The sequence below is a fragment of the Dunckerocampus dactyliophorus genome, chromosome 9 (assembly GCF_027744805.1).
Source record: "Dunckerocampus dactyliophorus isolate RoL2022-P2 chromosome 9, RoL_Ddac_1.1, whole genome shotgun sequence".
In the NCBI taxonomy this organism is placed as follows: domain Eukaryota; kingdom Metazoa; phylum Chordata; class Actinopteri; order Syngnathiformes; family Syngnathidae; genus Dunckerocampus; species Dunckerocampus dactyliophorus.
The window spans coordinates 24,395,653-24,414,690 of record NC_072827.1 but is presented as its reverse complement, the minus strand read 5'-3'; the positions used below and the strand labels follow the sequence as shown (position 1 = coordinate 24,414,690).

General features: G+C 41.7%; 1 protein-coding gene across 2 annotated transcripts in view; it reads right to left on the bottom strand.

Annotated features, from left to right (window-relative positions):
• Positions 1-3,381: 3,381 nt before the first annotated feature.
• The window catches only part of efnb2a (ephrin-B2a), a 41,145-nt gene continuing 25,488 nt past the window's right edge, over positions 3,382-19,038 (bottom strand). For both annotated transcript variants that reach the window (XM_054786678.1, XM_054786676.1), the window contains exons 3-5: positions 13,173-13,265; positions 12,294-12,404; positions 3,382-9,605 (exon numbers count right to left, since the gene is read on the bottom strand). In XM_054786678.1, coding sequence (XP_054642653.1) covers positions 9,199-9,605; positions 12,294-12,404; positions 13,173-13,265 — 611 coding nt within the window. In that variant the 3' untranslated portion in view covers positions 3,382-9,198. The remainder of the gene's footprint in view (positions 9,606-12,293; positions 12,405-13,172; positions 13,266-19,038) is intronic.

Genomic DNA, 19,038 nt, shown 5'->3' with positions numbered 1-19,038 from the left:
TTCTGATATTATTATTATTATTATTATTATTAGTTCTTGACTTTTTCCGCAGCTCTTGCTGTTCTTGGTTTATACTTTGTTCTTCTCTCAGAGGATGCAAAGATTAGTTTAGCAATATGATACACCAGAAAGCCTGCATTGCCATGGTGTTTCAGTATATTCAAACATAATACGCATATAAAAAACGTCACAATGCGTTTGTGTTGACAGTAACCTGATACTGAAACATGTACTATTTTGTGTCTGAAGGGTAGCCCAACTCGGAATTGTGAAATGAGCATGTGCAGCACGTGTGAGTACAAGTCACGTCTTTAATAATTCCATAGACCTACCCAATTTTGGCTTTATGAGTATGAAAGTACATTTTATTTTGGACAGTTCTTAACCCAATTTTAGTAGTCTCAGCAATCTCCTCATGTATTTTCTTATGCTTGATGCATGCCAATAATTTGACCTTTCTGAAACAGATCAACATCTTTTCCTCCGCCAGGAAAACAGGATGTTTCTTGTAACATGGTTATCTAACAAATGAAACCCTACTCACTGCATCAGTTAGGGTTAAATGACGTGTGTGTCAGAGCCAGGACTGAGGGACAATGTGTAACGTTAACTATCTTACGCCGTCTACCGTTGTAAACTAAACTGGAGTTCCCACCCTAACCCGCAGTCAGTTGAGTTGGACAACAAACAAAAACATGTTCAGGAAGTGATACGCACCGAGGCGGAGGAGACACAACACGATCTGTGGGGTTAGGTTCTAGGGACAAATATAATATTAATAATAATATCCCAAATATTTCCCGGTGGTAAACTCCCCAACCTCCTCAAATTAAAAAATAAACATTAAAAACAGAAAAACCTTGTCACTTCTAAACAGCGTGGACCGAGTCATGAAAGAAGGGGAGATAAAACAGAAATGTTAAATAGGGAAAACAGAAAGTTGCCTTCCCCTACTGCTCATATTCCTCATCAAAGTATGTGAGTGAGCTGTGAGAAGATGATGTACTGCTGTGAGCATCAGTATCATAATTATTATTATTTTTTTTTAATCTTGGCTTGTCAGACTTTATTCTCATAAACAAAACCTGCTCTCTTCAGAGGTGATATTTTCATTTTCAGCTTGTGACTCAAACAGAAATAGACTGTCATATTAAGGGAGTAATGGTGTCTTCACAGTTCAGTGCATAACTTGGTTTTAAGGTCAGGGATCGGCTCATTTTAGGGACAGAAAGGGAACAAAATGCAAAACATAAAACTTTTTCAAGTGAAACATAAACTACAAACTGCTAGCAGGTAATTTTCTAGTAAATACATTACTCAAAAAAAAAATAAAAATAACAAAAATAAATAAATATGAAAATGCATAATCGTTTGTTTTGTTTTATGAAAGTGCAGCGATGCAGACAACTGCAAGAGAAAGAGTTAAACGTTACAGAATCCTTTCAAAAATTCCTGGATCCAGACGCCAACATTTAATCAGTTCTTCCATACAACATTTCTGACAATTCCTGAAAATTTCATCCAAATCCATTCAGAACTTTTCAAGTTATTTTGAACACAAACAAACAAACAGATAAACACTGGCAAAAACAGAACCTCCACGCTGCACTTGCGCTGCGCTTGGCGGAGGTAATAACATAATAATCACATTAAAAACACGAGCTACTGCAAAGCTGCAACTCAGCTGTGAACCCCTGACGTCACTTCCTGTCCATCCTTCACTCATTTCCCCAAGGGGAACATGTTTATAGTAACACACACAAGCTTATTTATGACTAAGTCCTATTTATGACTTAGATGGCTTATTTACTCTTCTTTTGTTTACTATATTGGGTATTATGAGTGTAAAGGTGACAATAGGGGTGTTATTTCATGTCTAGAGGGCTCTAATAATGTTACAAACTGTATTTAGAAGGTTGTAAAGAGGTTCTCTTAGAGAATTATTCCATTTATAAATAAAAATAGAAATTTATAGGACTCCTTCTTGGCCAAAATTCACTTATCACAGTCAGGTCTGCAACCATCCATCCATCCATCTTCTATGCTGGTTATCCTCACGATGGTTGCAGCTGACTTCAGGCGAGAGGTGGGTTACACGCTGGACTGGTCGCCAGCCAATCACAGGGCACATATAGACAAACAACCATTCACACTTATTACATTCATACAATTTAGAGTCGCCAATTAACCTAACATGCATATTTTTGGAATGTGCCCATGTACGCATGCACGGGGAGAACATGCAAACTCCGCGCAGAGATGCCCAAGCGGAGATTCAAACTCATATCTTCACAATCTCCTGACTGTGTGGCCAACATACTAATCACTAGGCCACCGTGCAGCCGAGTTCTGCAACCAATTAACCGCAATAATCGAGGGATTACTGTATAACCCTTACAGGCAAATTTCAATTGACCTTTTGTAAACTTTTGAATGTCCAATTGTTCAATGTTTCAGTTTTGTTTTCTGCACAACTTGCTGTTCTCTAACAAGGAGCTAAAGGACAAAATTCACAATTTCTCATAGCTGCGGTTGGCTGTATCAGGTTTGATTGTGTATACCACTCTGTGCACTTTTATTTCCACATACATATTCTGGAAAATAAGTAAGAGAACCTTCAATAATCTCCCTCAAGCCTCTCCATACTCATTCTCAGTTTATTTGCAAATTTCACTTGCATGTCCATCATATTTAATCCAATCCCAAACGGATTAAGCATGGATGTGTTAGTGACCTTCTGTGTTGATTTAATATTCACATGTTAAGGAACACAGTCAACAAATGTAAGGCTTTTTATACATCCATGAATTTGTTCATTCTTTTTGCCATCCAGTAGGGGTGTCACAAGATCCCGCAAGATTAAAATGTGACAAGATTTACTAGGCCTGGCAGGATAATAAATGAGTTAAATAATCACACAATAAATGAAAATGAACTGTACAATTTTGCCGGCTTCAATATATCGCCGTGTGTATACATGTTTGTTTTCCTCATCTTCCGCCTTCAAACAGGCTGGAAGAGGATTCACTCTGTGCATTGGGTTCAGCACCTTGGCGCATTTGTTCCATAGAACAACGGCATGAGTGAGCCCTTTTGTCAAACATACAGTGTCTTTGTCTCAGCGGGTGAAGGCGGGGCCGGTAGAATACACACAGAGTGCAGCGTGTAACGTAGTACAAAGTAAATTAGAGTTCAATATATTGTCATATATTTTTTCAGTGTACTTTCCTTAAAAGAATGTTAAAATCTTGTCTCGTAGACTCGATCTCCTGCATGGTCTCATCTCGTGGCACCCCGAATACATTACACATAAAACTTGATCATGCCATTAGACCCAAGTGTTGTGATTGAGTCTACAAAAGAAATCAAGCAGACAGCATCTCCATAGGAAAAACATTTTATTGAAAAAAAAGTTTTCAGTTTGTAACAGACTAGTGGAATGTGTGTTATACAGTATATCCTCACTTTGAACTTGTTTCAGATTTTGAACGGTGAATCCATCTTTCACAACCTGTCCAACTCATTCTTGACAGGACGGGACAACAGCCACCCAGTAAACATGACAGGACAGAAAAGAGGGGGAAAAAAGAAGGAAGAAAACAACAACAATGCAAATAATAATACTGTGTTACTTACAAACTGGACTGAAATTAAATCAAAAATGGATCCAAAAAGAAACTAATTCAATAAATATTTATGGTACACACTTATGGCACAAATATGCAGCAGTCAGTTTGGCAAATTTTTGCTTATTTTTTTAAAACCAAATTACCATGGAAACAGTGCAAAAGGGAAGGAAGTGGGGAGTACACTGGCTTTCCATTGAGCACTAGCTAAAATACATAGCAAAAAATTCAAATTTTATACAAAACATTTGACTTTTAAGAGTTTATAAAAATGTTTTATTGTGTTCTCATTAATATTTACAAGCTATTTACCAAAAAAGTAGTATGCTCTGTCTCACTGAAGTGTATTCCATTTTTTTCATTTTTCCATTTAATTTCCTAAAAATGTGAATAAGGCTATTGTAACAACCCAGGGTCCATATACAATACAAACATGAATGTATTTACAGTTTATTACCAACAGAAGAATGGTGCAAAATTACTGTGTCGAGTGACCAAGGGCTGACCATACGAGCAAGGCTTTTTTTTTTTTTTTTTACAGGAACCTGACGTGCCTTTTTCTCGCCCGCTTGCTAAGACTCTCACGGCCTGTCAACAATGTTTCACACAACATTAACCCAAATGTGGTCAATGTTGGGAGAGTGTTAGTCAAGTGACAGCGAAAGAAGAGATGCCAGATTCAAAGAAACAAATAAGATTGTCATATTCTGCTGCGGTTATACAGCAACAAAACCCTTTGTTATATGAGCGTGGTTTTCTCTGCTTTTATCAATACCAGTTGTCTGTCAGACATTTTAAATGGTTACAATTTTCAAAGCTAGCCTTTCGCACCACTGCAAAACCGCAAAATTTAACCCATAAGAAACCAGACCCATTTCTGCTTCAAGGAAAGTTATAGGGGATGTTTGACTCTTTTTTCAAAAATACTATGAATTAAAGTAAAAGATGTGCGACGTTAAATCTGACGTTTATGTTACCTTTTTGTACTTCGTACCACAAATGTACTTTGAAGCAAAGCAAAAGAACATACCTGTATATTCATTGAAAATGACTGAACGTGATATTTATTGAGTGTCTCAGCATTTTTCTTTTGTGACGAATACGTCACATTAGGCTGTCCATAGCAGTTTTAAGGCTAAAAGCCTGAGAGCGATATTTTCATAGCTTGTTTTATATGACTTCATTGAAGAAATATACTGAGAGCAGTTGAATTGTAATATCTGATACCCTATTAAAGCATTATGATTGTTAAATTGCTTTCAAATGAGCTCTAATGGCAAAAAAAACACACTTTTGAAAATGAGCTAGCTTACTTGACATTTTGGGTGAACCATATCCTGGGAAGTCACATGACTGTCACATGGCAACCACTCCAAAATGTTTCCTGTACTTCACTTAGGGAGCTTTAGGGCCCCTTTTAGCACATTTAACGGGTTGTGGGTTCTTATGGGTTAAAATAATGCTATCAATCATGGGGGAGAATAAAGCTAACAACAGGCCTGTTTTGACATACTTTGTTTGTATTGTGTCATTTGAAACATCTTTCAGTGGTTAAGAACACTTTCCATAAGTTTTTTTTTTATATCAGAATTGATTAAAAAAATAAATAACAATTGCATATTTGCAGATTTTGTAGCCTCTTAGAGGCACAAACCTCATTATACTAGGCTTGGCTTTTGGGTGAAATTGGATGTTGTTTATGAGGAAATGAGCACATGAGGTGGCATACACTCACAGCAGCCAAAACAAAGCTCGATATTCATGTGAAATGACTGAAATATCAACCCGAATAGTCACACACATACGCACATGCACAGGTCACATGAAGGGTGTGTGTGTGTGAAGAGAATCAGTATGACGTATGCTTTGGGAACTGCTACACTGAGCGAGATGGGGAGACACAGCTACTCTGCTCTAGAAGAGCCAAGGGTCCCTGATGCCCCACCTGGCCAAGCTTCCTCTGGAGAGCTTGTGAAATCACAGGACTGGAGAATATATCAAATAATAAAACATCTAGGTTGCATAATGTGCGCTGATACCATAATCTATGTATAAATATTACCCTCTTGTCCGTGCCAACATCTGTGCTGTAGTGTCTATTATAAATAAATTCTCATTTGTCTGTAAAATGTACATCAACTTAGTCAAATTACAAAACCCAAAACATGTAAAATGATGATGGAGATGGAACAACACTGACAATTTAAGGCCATGTCCACACCAACACGGATATTTTCAAAAACGTACATTTCCCCCAACCAGTTTTACCATACCAGATAAAAACACCTTCACCGGCTGTCATGAGTATTTTGGCCAATCAGAGGCCTGAAAAAGTGTGGTCGCACATAACACCCAGGAAACGTGAATGTTTTTTTTAATCGCTCCCATGTGTTACAATCACGCAAGTGCGTCTACTGCTGCATAAAATAAAATCAGTGACCATAAGTCAATAACTGAGGGCTTCGTGGTTGCATTTGTGTTGCGATGCTAACTGCTACGTGACGCTTGTATCAATCCATACACATGCCATACATCAACGTAACTGGATGAACGCCAGCTAAAAAGCGCAACCAAACCAATTTTAGGAAAACAGAAGACAATTCAAACCACAAGCAAGTGGTTTGAATGGACAAATGTGGAAACTAAGCAAGCTGTCTAAGACCAGCATATGTTATGAATAACCTCAGAAATCAAAACACTAACGCCACAAACTTAGCACCAATCAAAAGCTAACACTTAGCCCTTCCAACGCTACAAGTATCCTTCCTCTCACGCTAAAATTCACTGAACAAGCTACTTTATTCACTCTTACCCAGTAGCAAAAATATGTCCATTTCCACATCAACAGGAACCATCAAAGCCTCCCCTTTACGTTCACACCAACGTCATCCCTTTAGACCTCGTACATGCAGAGACAAATGTCCTTTATTTTGGAAATGTCTTTTTCTAGCAAGGCTGTCAGACTCTCAAAAGAGGTTAATCACGCATGTTCTATTGTTAAAACACACGGGCTCATGTCGCACATTTCTTATGACGCAAGCCAAAAAGCTCTGTCCGTACGCGTGAAAAAACGTCATCTTAGCCAGTTTTTCCAAAAGCTCAATTATTACGGACAAACACGTACATTTGCATGTGGACGAATGACCAAAATGCATGGAAAAATATCCATTTTGTTGTAGTTGTTGTTTTTATAACTGTGTTTGTGTGGACATAGCGTAAGAGCATGTCTAAAAAACAGGTGAGCGTGGGTCATGCTTATTTGGGCTCTTGGATCCCTAGGGCAAACGTTACAGTACCTAGAGCTGTTTCACGCAGCTTTGCTAACCTCAACCGTATCTCAGCCTATCTTCACATGATGCAAAAAAAACCCAAACTGTTAAGGCAAACTGGATTTCTTATTGCCCTTAACGCTTTCCCGCCTCTGGTTTCTAAGAGACTGTCAGGATAGAGCATCTCTCCTTATCGTGGTCTGTCTGCGGACTGCTGTGAAGAGGTACCAAAATGGGGTTAAAAGTGCTGCTCTATGTTTATGAAGTCGTCCACTCCTCCGACATGTTCTTTTGAAAAACGTGAACTTCGTGACTCCACTTGTGTTTGAATGTTACAGAGAAAGTGACGTGCCTGTATGGGATTAACTAAACCTCCATAAACTACACGTCAGAACAAATGCAACACAGAGTGTCCTAAAGTCTCTTTACAATGTAACACATTTATTACAAAAAAACTCATGAATAGATAAATCAAAATGAGGAGTGGATTTTGAAGTTTTCTGGCCTTATTTAAGCCACGCCGACTCACTCCTCCCCCTCCAAACTTTTTGGTGTAGCTTGCTGCGCATCTACCCAAAAGATGTGGACCATCAAGGCTGTGACCGGTGGGCTTATAGTAAATTATTTCCTGTGTGTATTCGACTTGTTCGGAGGGTGTAAACCCCACCTTTGCGAACGACTTCTCCCAATTCGGATCAACATGTGCAATAAAAGTGTCTGTTGTAAGCCATCGATTATGTTCAGCTCCAATAACACTTTCCGTCTTTCTTTTCACCACCATTGTTCACTCACGACAATGCGAGCTAACAAGCTAAGTAGCCGACGAGTGCCCAGGTAGCTCACTGAGTTGTCTCACTGGAAAGCATTGCCCCTCGTGTTTAGACAGATGATTGTAACTTCCAAAGGTTCATGACTGCGTAACTACGCAGAAGTAATAAATCAAACTTAGTTTAGGTACCCAATTTCTTGCCATGTCCCCTGTAGCATCACCTCATCCATGGTGGCAATGGCATCAGTGATCTTTGGCTTTAGGACGTTGGTGTCCCGTATCTTTGTTCAATACTCTGTATCTTTAGCGTTAACCCATAAAAAGAAGTCCAGAGGAGTCCTGTCTGATGAATGATCCAGAGGTCCAAAGGGGCCATCATTCCAATCTTGACTATGCATGATCACGCAGTCATGCAGTGTGATTAAAATCTCTGATAACCGCTGAGTACACGGAACAAATTTGATTAACATATCTCATCGCTTGCTGTTGTAACACATGTTTTAATTGTAAAGAGACTTTGTGGACACTCTGTACATTTTGACACAAGGTGGGATGCATTTCTCTTTAAAAAAAAAAAACAACCTTCAAGTAACAGGCATGTAGCAACAGGAGAAACAGTGTCACCCACACTAAAAGCCAAACACTTGACAAAGTGGTGGTGGTGATGTGTGTGAGTCAGTCAAAGTCCTGGAGAGGACTGGTGCAAGAGCTGATCCCTTTTCCTTGTTCACCTGGGACATCCAAGTAGTCTCTGCAGCCAGTGAAGATCAAGGGAGAGCAGCCGTTTTGGTTCAAGGTAAATGGGCTTTCACTTCTCTAGCGCTTTCATACCTGGGAGGTATTCAAAGTGCTTTGACACTGTCACCCCATTCACCTGCTGATGATGCAGCGATCAAGGATACTTTGACTGGTCACGGAGAGGACAGAGGATCAAACCCAGAACCTTCAGACAGGGAGACGAGCACTCTACCACATGATCCATGCCAAGATGGTCATCTGACAACCTGTTACCTTTCCTCCCGACTCAAATCTTTGCATCTTTCCAGCTCATTTTGAGACAGTAGTCTCTCTGACGGTGAAGACAAACATGCCTCCCCTCTTGTAAAGGACTTCTTCGCATCCTGACAGCCATATTTCCGTCCCATCCAAGCACGGGGGTGGGGGGTAAACACTTGCATACCTCTAAACTCTTTGATCTCACATTACTTAAGCTCCCTTAACATACCGGCCACATGTACACAAACCAGAAAGGGAGCAAGATTAGCCTCCACCCCCAAAAGTCCTGGGAAGTCGCAACAGTGGCAACAGCAGCAGTTTCTCCAACATCTGCCAATCCCAGCCAGAGTGTGAAAATACCAGAGGAAGTTGGTATAAGCAACCTTTAACGAAGAAAATATCGACAACATAGAGGGGTGGAGTTGGCAGAACGAGAGAGAAAGAGCGAGGGAGTTTGTTTGCAGCCATGGTGGCAGCTGAAGCCAAAAACTGGCCCTCTTTTCCCTGGGATTGTATGTCTCTTGCTTTCAGAGTTCCCTCAGACTTTGTAATAGATGTTGGCGGGGCTCTGCGGTGGCATCTCTTGGACTATGTAGACTGGGTGGCCATAATCGCCACTGACCTTCTCATAGTGGGGGCAGAAGACGCTGTCAGCAGTCCTGAGCGGGATGATGATGTCGCTGGGCTCTGAGCCATTATTGTTCCCGCCACCGCCACTTCGCTTGGGCGTGGCCAGAGTACTCAGAGACAGCGTAGCCGCATGCTGTGGCGAGTGCTTGCGGTGACGCCGCCGGTACTTGAGCAGCAGGAGGACCAGCATGATGATGATGATGATGAAGATGACACTGCCGGAGGCAATGCTGACAAAGATGGCCACCCCGGAACCGATGATATTGGATGACTTTCCACCTGTGTTGTTTTGTTCACTTTCTCTGGACGCTACACCTGACAAGACATGGAACAGAAACGTGAGTGTCTAACATGACAGAAACGGAAGTGTTTGTTTACAAGCTCGTGTTTCGGATACAGTCGGCCCTCATTCATAGCGCTTGATTGGTTTCATAGTTAGAGCATAGAAAACCTGTTTAGGACTTTCTAAATATGTTTTTTAAGCATTTTTAGAGCCCTGTAGACATGAAATAACACCCCAATAGTCCCTTTTACCAGGGTTTCCCCTAGGATTTTTGAAGCTGTGGTGGTGGGCTGCTCGCTGTGGCAGCAAATGTTTTAATATTTAAATTTACTGTCGGTATTAATGTCAACATCAGGGTCGTTTTCACAGGATTGAACATGAAATGCATTCACCGCCCTTTCTTCCTCTCCTTATCTGTCAAGTGCCAACAGGGCGGACAGGTGATTCCAGTGCATGACTTTCAAAATAAACGATAGTGAAACACTTTTATGATATTTGATATTTTATTTCAAACTAATTGTGCTCATATGTAAACAATAAGCTATACATGTATCTACTTGTATGTAGCACAGGGGTGCTCACACTTTTCAGCCTGTGGGCTACTTTTAAAATGCACATGTCCCAAAGATCTACTTCTTACTATAAACATAGAGAATATAAACATATATTTAGTGTATTTATAAATGTAAGTATCTATGTACACTGTACATTTATATCAGCGGTGCACACAATCATAATGATCTACCTCTTACTGTAAAACATACAGCATATACAAAATCTGATTAGTATTTCACATCCTGTTTCAAAGTTTACAGGTCATCAAAATAGTTGCTATCATTCAGTAATTCGCAATTCTCATCAAAATGACAATAAAGAATAGTCAACTCGATAGTTGTTACATGAATTGAGTAATGTGTCAGTGAAAATAGGTACGTGGCGTTCATTAAACATACACTTAATGTATCACGTCCAGTTAGCATTTGCTATAAACATTACAGATACGGTATACGACAAATGAAAAGGATTTGAGAAAAATCCAAGGTGTGGCGGCTTTTATTTTACCGTGGCGGTGCACCACGATCTTGACACGTGTTTGTGTACAACAAACGTGCCCTCAGTTTTGGATGAAAATGTTTGCCTAACTTCTCGTACACTGTCTCGATGTTCGTACAGTGTTGCGCATGACAAACTGTTGTATCTTGCCCTTTGGCATGTTGAGTCTTGTGGTACTAGCAAAGATGTGGATGGACTTACTCCCAGCATTGCTTGTTTATTCAGACGTCTTGGATCACACACACCATTACCAAACGGCGCGATACTTAGTTTACACGATACTACGGTATCCTGTAAGGCTCATTCAGCTAGCAAACTCAAGTAGTCCATTTAACTGCCGACTTGAGTGCCCAAACAAAAAAACCCACACGTTGGTGACTCAGTCTTGTGTTATTAATACATTGCTATATCCAACTGTGTTCATAACGTGTCTTTATTACAAAAAACGGAACCGCAAGACATTGTCCCTCAGCTCTGTCACCCCTCTATGACGTCATCATCACCGGTTGACTCTGTAGTTCTTTGCGAACTCACAGTTACACCACAGGTTTAAGTCTTTTTATTGATCACGGCTGCAAAATAACGCACCATTCCCTATTCCCTCGCCGCTGCCTCATTGCTGTCCTTGACAACAAGTCTTCAAAGTAAAATATTCCTTTATCATTTCAGTCGCCATGCATAGGCATTTTTGCACGTAAAAATAAAACTGTTCCGTATTAGAAGTGTTTTGTGTTAACATTTTTGGGTGTCTGGAACGTATGAATTGGATATACGTTGTTTTCTATAAAATCAAAGAGGTGCAGAGGAGTTTGGAGGATGTCTGAAAAACCACTTCAGGTTTCAAGGAACAAAGTACACAGCCAGTCGTCCTCATCTTTTTATTTTTTATCATCTTTTATCGTGTCTCCTCCATAGGGAGGCATGACTAAGAGAAGAAGGCTTTTGTGAAAATGTCACAATCGTTCAGTGGCCATTCGCGTCCAGCATATGAAGACTGCAACCTTGAAAGTAGGGCAAGCAAAGCTTGACAGCACATACATAATTCTACAGATGAGGTCAATCTGACAAATTGCAGTCACTGTAGATTTGTTACATTTTCAAACACATTTTTAAATGTAACACCATGAATGGTTGACAATATGGAGCTAAATGTTCACAAATTTATTGTGACTCCCAGTGATGGTTTATATCCAGCACTGAAGGCTAGGTGTGCTGTTATCTTCATGGAACAGGTGCTCCATGGTTTCCCTATTCTCTGCTGATCTCTTGAGGCGCTAGAAGTGCTTTATCTGTTGCAGCACTGAGCTAAGACTTGATACAAGATGGCAGGGAGTCCAAAACAACGACGCATCTGCACAGATGCCCATATGCTCCTGATAGCAGCCCACAAGCGGGATTTTATATGAGAGCACTGCAAATAATTTGGTTAAATAATGCATATTTCAAGACACATATCAGTTAAGCCATGTATGAAATGGTGTGGGATAACCGTGATGCTACCTTTAAAGTCCTTGAGAGCAGGCAGGTAGGTCAGAGATGTCTAACGTTTTAATAGCAAGCATTAAATGACTGATTCATTGGCGTTCTTCCTTTCCAGAACTCTTTCAATAAATTCTGCATTCATTTCGCACTTTCAGAGGATTTCAAGTGGCAGCATATGAGCTCACCTGGCTTCTCCAGCACTTCATTTGTTTTGTGGGTGTCCTTGCTGTCTGGGTGTTTTGGAGAGTTGGGGACCTTGGTGGGGTTGTCTTTGGGTGAAACAGGGTCTGACGGGTCTAGAAAATAAAATGCGCAGATATTAATGGTCTCATCTCATTTTACGTTTCATGCGAAGTTTTCAAGTCACAGTAAGAGTCTTTGCATCTTCGACAAAAATGATTCATGTTTCCCTGAGATTAACACACATGCATAAACACAGCTGCGCGTGTGTGTGGGGGGGTTTAGAGGGGGCTGGTCATCGATAAAACAACACACATGCACGTGCACAAGCGTAGCTGTATTGCAATCGCTCCTCCACAATTCCACTTTGCAAACCGCCATGATAGGAAGCACCATAAAGACAGGGCGCACTGGGGGGAGTTGACACTCATATGCTTGGAGTATCGAGCATTAACTTTAAGATATTTCCAAAAATGTTTCCCTGATGAAAGGGCCAGCCTCAGGAGCTTAAGAGACTGGAAGGCACCTCAGCAGCACATTCGGGGATAATTACTGAAGTCGTTTAAATTAGGATGTGGTTTATTAGTCGTGTGGAGTGTGTGTATGTACATGTGGTAACAGTCACAGTTCCGTGTGTGTGTGTGTGTGTGTGTGTGTGTCTGCATCTAAATGAGAATAACAGAGTGCATGCAAGCTTGCGCAACTGTGTGAACGCTAGAGTGCATCACCTGCCTCCCACAGCCCAAGTGTCATAGACACGACGAAGCCACATGCTGTCCCGTCACTTGTGACCGTATCTAGTCGTGACATTTGTTGCGTGCACAATTTTGTCTGTTTGGTTTGTTTATTCCTCGCACGACACACACACACAGTGTAATACTCACTTTGTCCTACTTTCATGATCATCTTCATAGACTTGGTCTTGCAGACTCCGCCCTCCTGGTTGTCGATACCCTCCATTGTGCCATTTGAAGTAGCTACAACACAAAGAGAGTGGAACAAGGTTAGAATTAGGATTGAGAAAATGTGATTCACGGGTTTTGAGACTGGCCGGCAAGGCTCGCTGGGGGACGGAGGAGGCGAGGAAGAAGTGTTGGCGGTCATGCCAACGACAGTGCAGCATGAGTGCTGGAGTACAATGGCAGCGTTTGTTTGTGATGCAGGTTGTTACATTATGGTCTTTTCGAGATTAGATCGCACGTTTGTGTGAATCGAGATTGCAACGTTTTGAGATTCTTTTTTTGTGCAGCCCTATCTGGAATTATCACTCCAATCATGTGGTCGGGAAAAACATGTCCTCTATAGCTTATATTTCTACATATGTCTCAGACTTACAGTGAAAAAAACAATAAAAGCACTGAAATCCTTCTGCTAATGCACACTGTAATTTACCCACGTCAATTCAGGTCCTCTGTACTACATTGCTGAACAAAAATCGTAAGACCGGTGGAAAATTAAAAGCATTCTGATTTTCCACTGTTGACCAGATTCTAAGAAGAGCATCAAAATGCAAAAAGAAGAATAAGGAGGAAGAGGGTCTGTATTTTATTGTCAACAGCATTTAAACTCCAAAGTTTATCAACGTGTTCTTCAACAATCCAAATCTGTGCTAAATTTGGCTTCCATGTCAGGCGTTCGTCACCTCTTGATGGCAAAGTCAAAAAGGCTCTCCATCTTTGGCAGAATTGTTGAACTGCACAAGCAAGGCCATCCATGCAGAGGATGGCAGTAAGATGGTGATTTTCAGTTTCTTAGGAGATCTCAAGGGTTACGGGACAAAAAAAAGACAAGTGGTCGACCCCCAGAAAATGACACCTGCGCAAAGCCGACCGACCCAAATGAACGCCCTTGCCGATGCTGACGGCCGAGTAACCACAAGACGAGAGAAGCGAGAGGGAGTGCGGTGGCATCAGCTGGCTCTGTGGAGATGTTGACATCACACAGACTGGGGCGCTCAGTCACAGGGATGCAGTCTTGGATTATATATATAATATATAATGAAGCTCCCATTGAAAGCACTTGAAATAGAGCAGGTAAAATAAGGGCTAAAAGGGTACATTAAAAAGGTCCAGGTGAATGTACACTAGCCCTATATAGAACCCAACTAGACCTCTTAAACCAGGGGTGTCAAATTCGTGCCAGAGAAAACCTGCAGCGTCTCGGCCCTCCGTGGCACGAGTTTGACACATGTGTCTTAAACTCTGGGCTTGAGAGGCTTGCTGGAAAAAGACATACACAAAATAAATACGTTTGGCGCATTCATATTTTGTTTTACGAAATGATTTAATTAATTATTTTAAACACCAGCCCCATTTGAGTGCCTGTAGTTTGGCTATAGTATATATTCTATAGTTACGTGAATATATAGCGTATGTTTATTGATGCAAGTGTCACAGTTACCATAGCAACATAGATGCAAGCACCCTTAAAAGGTCCAATCATGTAACAACAAGTAAAGCAGCTGAAGAGGGGCGAAGAACGACATGCCTCTGGAGGCTGCTAAGATGAACTGCAGCCGTCTGGTGGTTCGACTGGGAGAGGGGGAAGCAAATGGGGTGGGGAGCGAGGCTTGTGGTCTATCAGGTCAGTAACACAGAGGCTAACGAGCTGCCGGGGCTTAGCAGCTTGGCTTCCTGCCAGAGCGCAGTGGCCCGCATTCACTACATCTGCCCCCACCTTCCCAGTACCCCACCCTTCCTCTGCTTCTACTCCAGCCCTCCTTGGAACAACACCCCACCTTCCAGCCATTACCTCTTTCCTTACCGTTCCCCTCCCATCTACTGCTTTCCCCCATGAAGATTCTCCTTCAACTACAAGCGCATTGGCAGATCCTTCACAAAGATGCTGATCTAGATTGTGTTTAAAAATCAAGCTCGATTTCCTCGTTGTCCCTTTTCTCTTTGTTGTCTCCCTCCCAGCAACTAATGATTTTCATCAGGATCCCCTGGCTTCCATAAGACTGCGATGGGAGCAGACACAAAGAGCATGTTAACAAGGCCTCCCTCCCTCCATCCTTTCTGCCTCCTCTCTCTCCCTGTCTCCCTCTCAGCTGACCTATGGCTTTCCAGTGCAGGCCGAAAAGCACATTACAGACAAAGCTCCTTAAAGGCTTGTGCTCCTGTGTGTGTCTACGTGTGTCTTATAAACCTGTTAGCGCAACACACATGATTTTAACAATCCTGTTGGACATCATTAAGCTTTTAAAACCGCCCGACCCCGGTACTGGGGGCAGCTGGGTTGCTTCTGTGTTGCTATGGTAATTGCTGCATAACTTGTATCAATACTCACATACTATCCATCCACGTAACCAGAAAAACATCAGCTAAGAAGCCGATATAACCCATTTTAGGAAAACACAAGACAAGTCAAAGCACAAGGATTTTTAATGTGCAAATGTGCAAAACAAGCAAGCAGTAGGAGCACATGACATGACAAAGTTCATAAAACAAACAACAATGCAACTTGTCCCCATTTAAAAGCCAACACTGAGCCGTTCCAAGGGAACGAGTATCGTTCCTCTGCTACCAAAACACACCAAGATCATCCACGGAGACCTCGTCGATGCAGAATAAAAATGTCATTATTCTGTACGTGTTTTTGGAGGAAAACGGCCCTCTAACGCCGTGGGGTTGAGGCTAATCACCTTAACACGTTGACTTGTGAGTGACCACCACGAGGGCATGTTTTTACAGTTGTGTTTACGGCATGACACATTTGTGCAGTGTAGGGGGCCAGGTGCAGGGCAGTAACTGTGCTGGAAAAGCATTTAGGGCTCATCTACCACATTGCCAGCGTCATCTTCCTTTATTACCTTGTTTCTTGACACAAATGATCCAGCTGTACAACAGAAATGCAAAGCCCAAACCAAAACCCTGGTTGCAACATAATGCAGATGTTGTTACAAAAAAAAAAGGCAGATATGGTAAAAAGTCTAGTGATTTTAAGAAAACAGAAGACTTTTCAAACCACAAATGGGAAAATGTTGAAAACAAGTGAACCGTCCAAAACTAGCATCTGTCATGAATAACTTCATAAAGCGAATGACTAAAGCTACCACTTAGCCTAAAAGTATCGTTGCTCTCCCGCTAAAACTCGCTGGACAAACAGCATTTACACGGAGCATAGATAGGATTTACTTCGAAATATACCTTATTTAAGCAAAATGGCCCAGGGTTTACGAGGTTAAACAGTACGTTGTAAAACAGCGTGTTTTTGGGTTCACGTCATAAACTGACGCCGACATGTTGTCTTGGTTCGCATACATTTTCCAGTTAGCATACGGTATACGTAGCCCGCATCTTGTGTTATTAACACACTGCGTGAGTCTAAATGTGTTTGTAAAATATGTTTTTTTATCAAAAAACGTTTTTGTTAGCAGGCTAAACGAACGAAATGTCACTGTGGTGACTGTGGTTCTTTGCTAACTAACACAGTCACACCACAAGTCTCTGCTTTTCTTTTGATCACGGCTGCAAAATATCCCACAGTGGAGCCAAAGAAAGTTGCAGGTACGAGCATTTTGATTAAGACTATTATATAAACACTAGTGAATTTAAGACATAACTCATAGCAAAATATGAAGGTGGTTTCCGCATGGATCTCTCTTATTTCTTATTTCTTATAGAAACACTGATTCATTTAAAGTACCTATTGATCTGAGTCGGACCTTCTGCAATGGATTAATTGCACTAACCCAGGTTCCACTGTATGTGATTATCGAATGGTCTGTTCTGAACCAAACCAGACGAGGCCAGGCTGGATTGGCTGGAAGACAAACCAGACAGATAGGTAACCTGCTAATCCTCATTGTATCTGGGACTCGCTTGGAGAGCTGGTCAGGGTCGGACTCATACAAAGAATTCAGAAATGAAAGCTTTCAACTGCATGGCATTGTAACCATGTAAGGCCCAAAGAAAGGACAGGGCAGGGATGTATCAAACAAATGAAGGAAAAAACAGAATAAAGTCGAACGCACTCGTGTGCTTGTATGCTACGTACTGCCGCCAACAGACAAGGAAGGAATTTTCAACGCTTTTTGACCTTTCAACACGATTGGGAATTTGGTGGTTTGAAATTACACACGTACATGCACACGCAACTGTGTAAACAGCCTTCACAGTAGGAAAAAGCCACCAGGAAAAATCACTCAACAGTTCTAAAAAGACAACGCTTTAAGATTAAAGTGACAGCTGAAGTAACTCAAGTAAGCAGTGCTTTCCCCAAAACGGTCAAGTTCATTTAATCGTACTTTCTATCCGGCGCCTGATCCCACTAAAAGTAATTTAAGAACACCTTACATGTAGAACAGGTCGCATCTCAGGAAACAAAGTAAATCTCCATATTTTATTGCTGTTATTTACACAACAGCAAGCCATTTGTCTCTACATGGTCACACACTTACAATTTCCCACCTGCTCCCTCCCCATGGCATGCATCAGAGAGCATTATTTGTGGACTCATTGAAGGCGTTGTAGCGCTTCCTTTTATGTAACTTTGCAGGACAGCCGGCTGCATACATGTGCACGTGTGCACGTTTGCATCGGTGTGTTGTTATCAGCCCGATCCCCCCACCGCCCAACACACACACATGCAGCCCACATGCAAGTGTGCACCCCAAACGTAACTGTAGAGACGCAATCTCATGATTCGTCATCCGCTGCACGTGGAAATGTGTGCACACGTGTGTTGTTGTGCATCACGGGAGCTCCGCGTTTCGGCCAATGGCAAAATGACTGGGAGATGAGTCAGCCTTTTGCACGTATCAAAATGGTATGTTTTAAGTAGGGTTTCTGCCCCCGGACTCATTCGGGAAGATGGTCCCACAGGAGAGGAAGCTCTACCTCCCATTCTACTTTTCAAAATTCTTGGATCCACAAGTGAATGTAAGCTCTGGAAGCGTAGCGTTCTTCTAGGTTGATAAGGCGCCAGCAGCTCTTTAAGGTACAATGGTGCCTGGCTATGTCGTGCTTTGTACGTGAGGGGGAGGATTTTAAATTCAATTATACATGATAAAAGGACCCAGTGCAGCAAAGCTTGAACACGAGTAATATGAGCTCGTGTGCTGGTTCTGAACTCGACCCAGTCACCTTGGGAGGTAAAGATTTAGAAGAAGTGGAAAGCTTCACCCGGCTGGGGAGCAACGCAGCTAAATCAGGAGGGATTGATGCAGAAGCTAAAGAATATCTGGTGTTCATCAACCATATCTCAGACAAAAGATAAGGGTTCTAAACCTGAACTCCTGTATGGGGCAGCAACAGGGGGAACCACTGTAACCATCACAAGAAGAATCCACACATTTCCAAGCATTTGCGTACAAAGGATACTAAGAATGCGTAGTTATGGGGAAGGACAACTCAGCAAGTCATAGAACAGGAAATAGAACCAAACGCGTTTAAGTCGACATCCCCTTGGATCGGCTGACTCATGTCGGCAAAAAAGCGGGTTGTTGACATAACCGAAAATAGCCATTCCTTGCACATTTGCTTGTGACTTGCGCCTTGGCTGTAAGGATGGGCGATAAAGGACTTTTTGTTTTCCCTTCATTTGTGCAGAATTTAAATGGGTGCTTTATTTTTCAGACAGAAAGGAGGATGAAAGAACGGCTGCAAAATCTGCCGCAAAAGAAAAAACATGATTTGGTCCTATGCCAAAAGCTTTGAAGGTAGGTGGCTCCTCCCACCCTTCTTTCTTTGTTTTTATCCATTTTGAAATTAGCACAAATTTGCTTTTGCAAAATCACACAAGCGATAA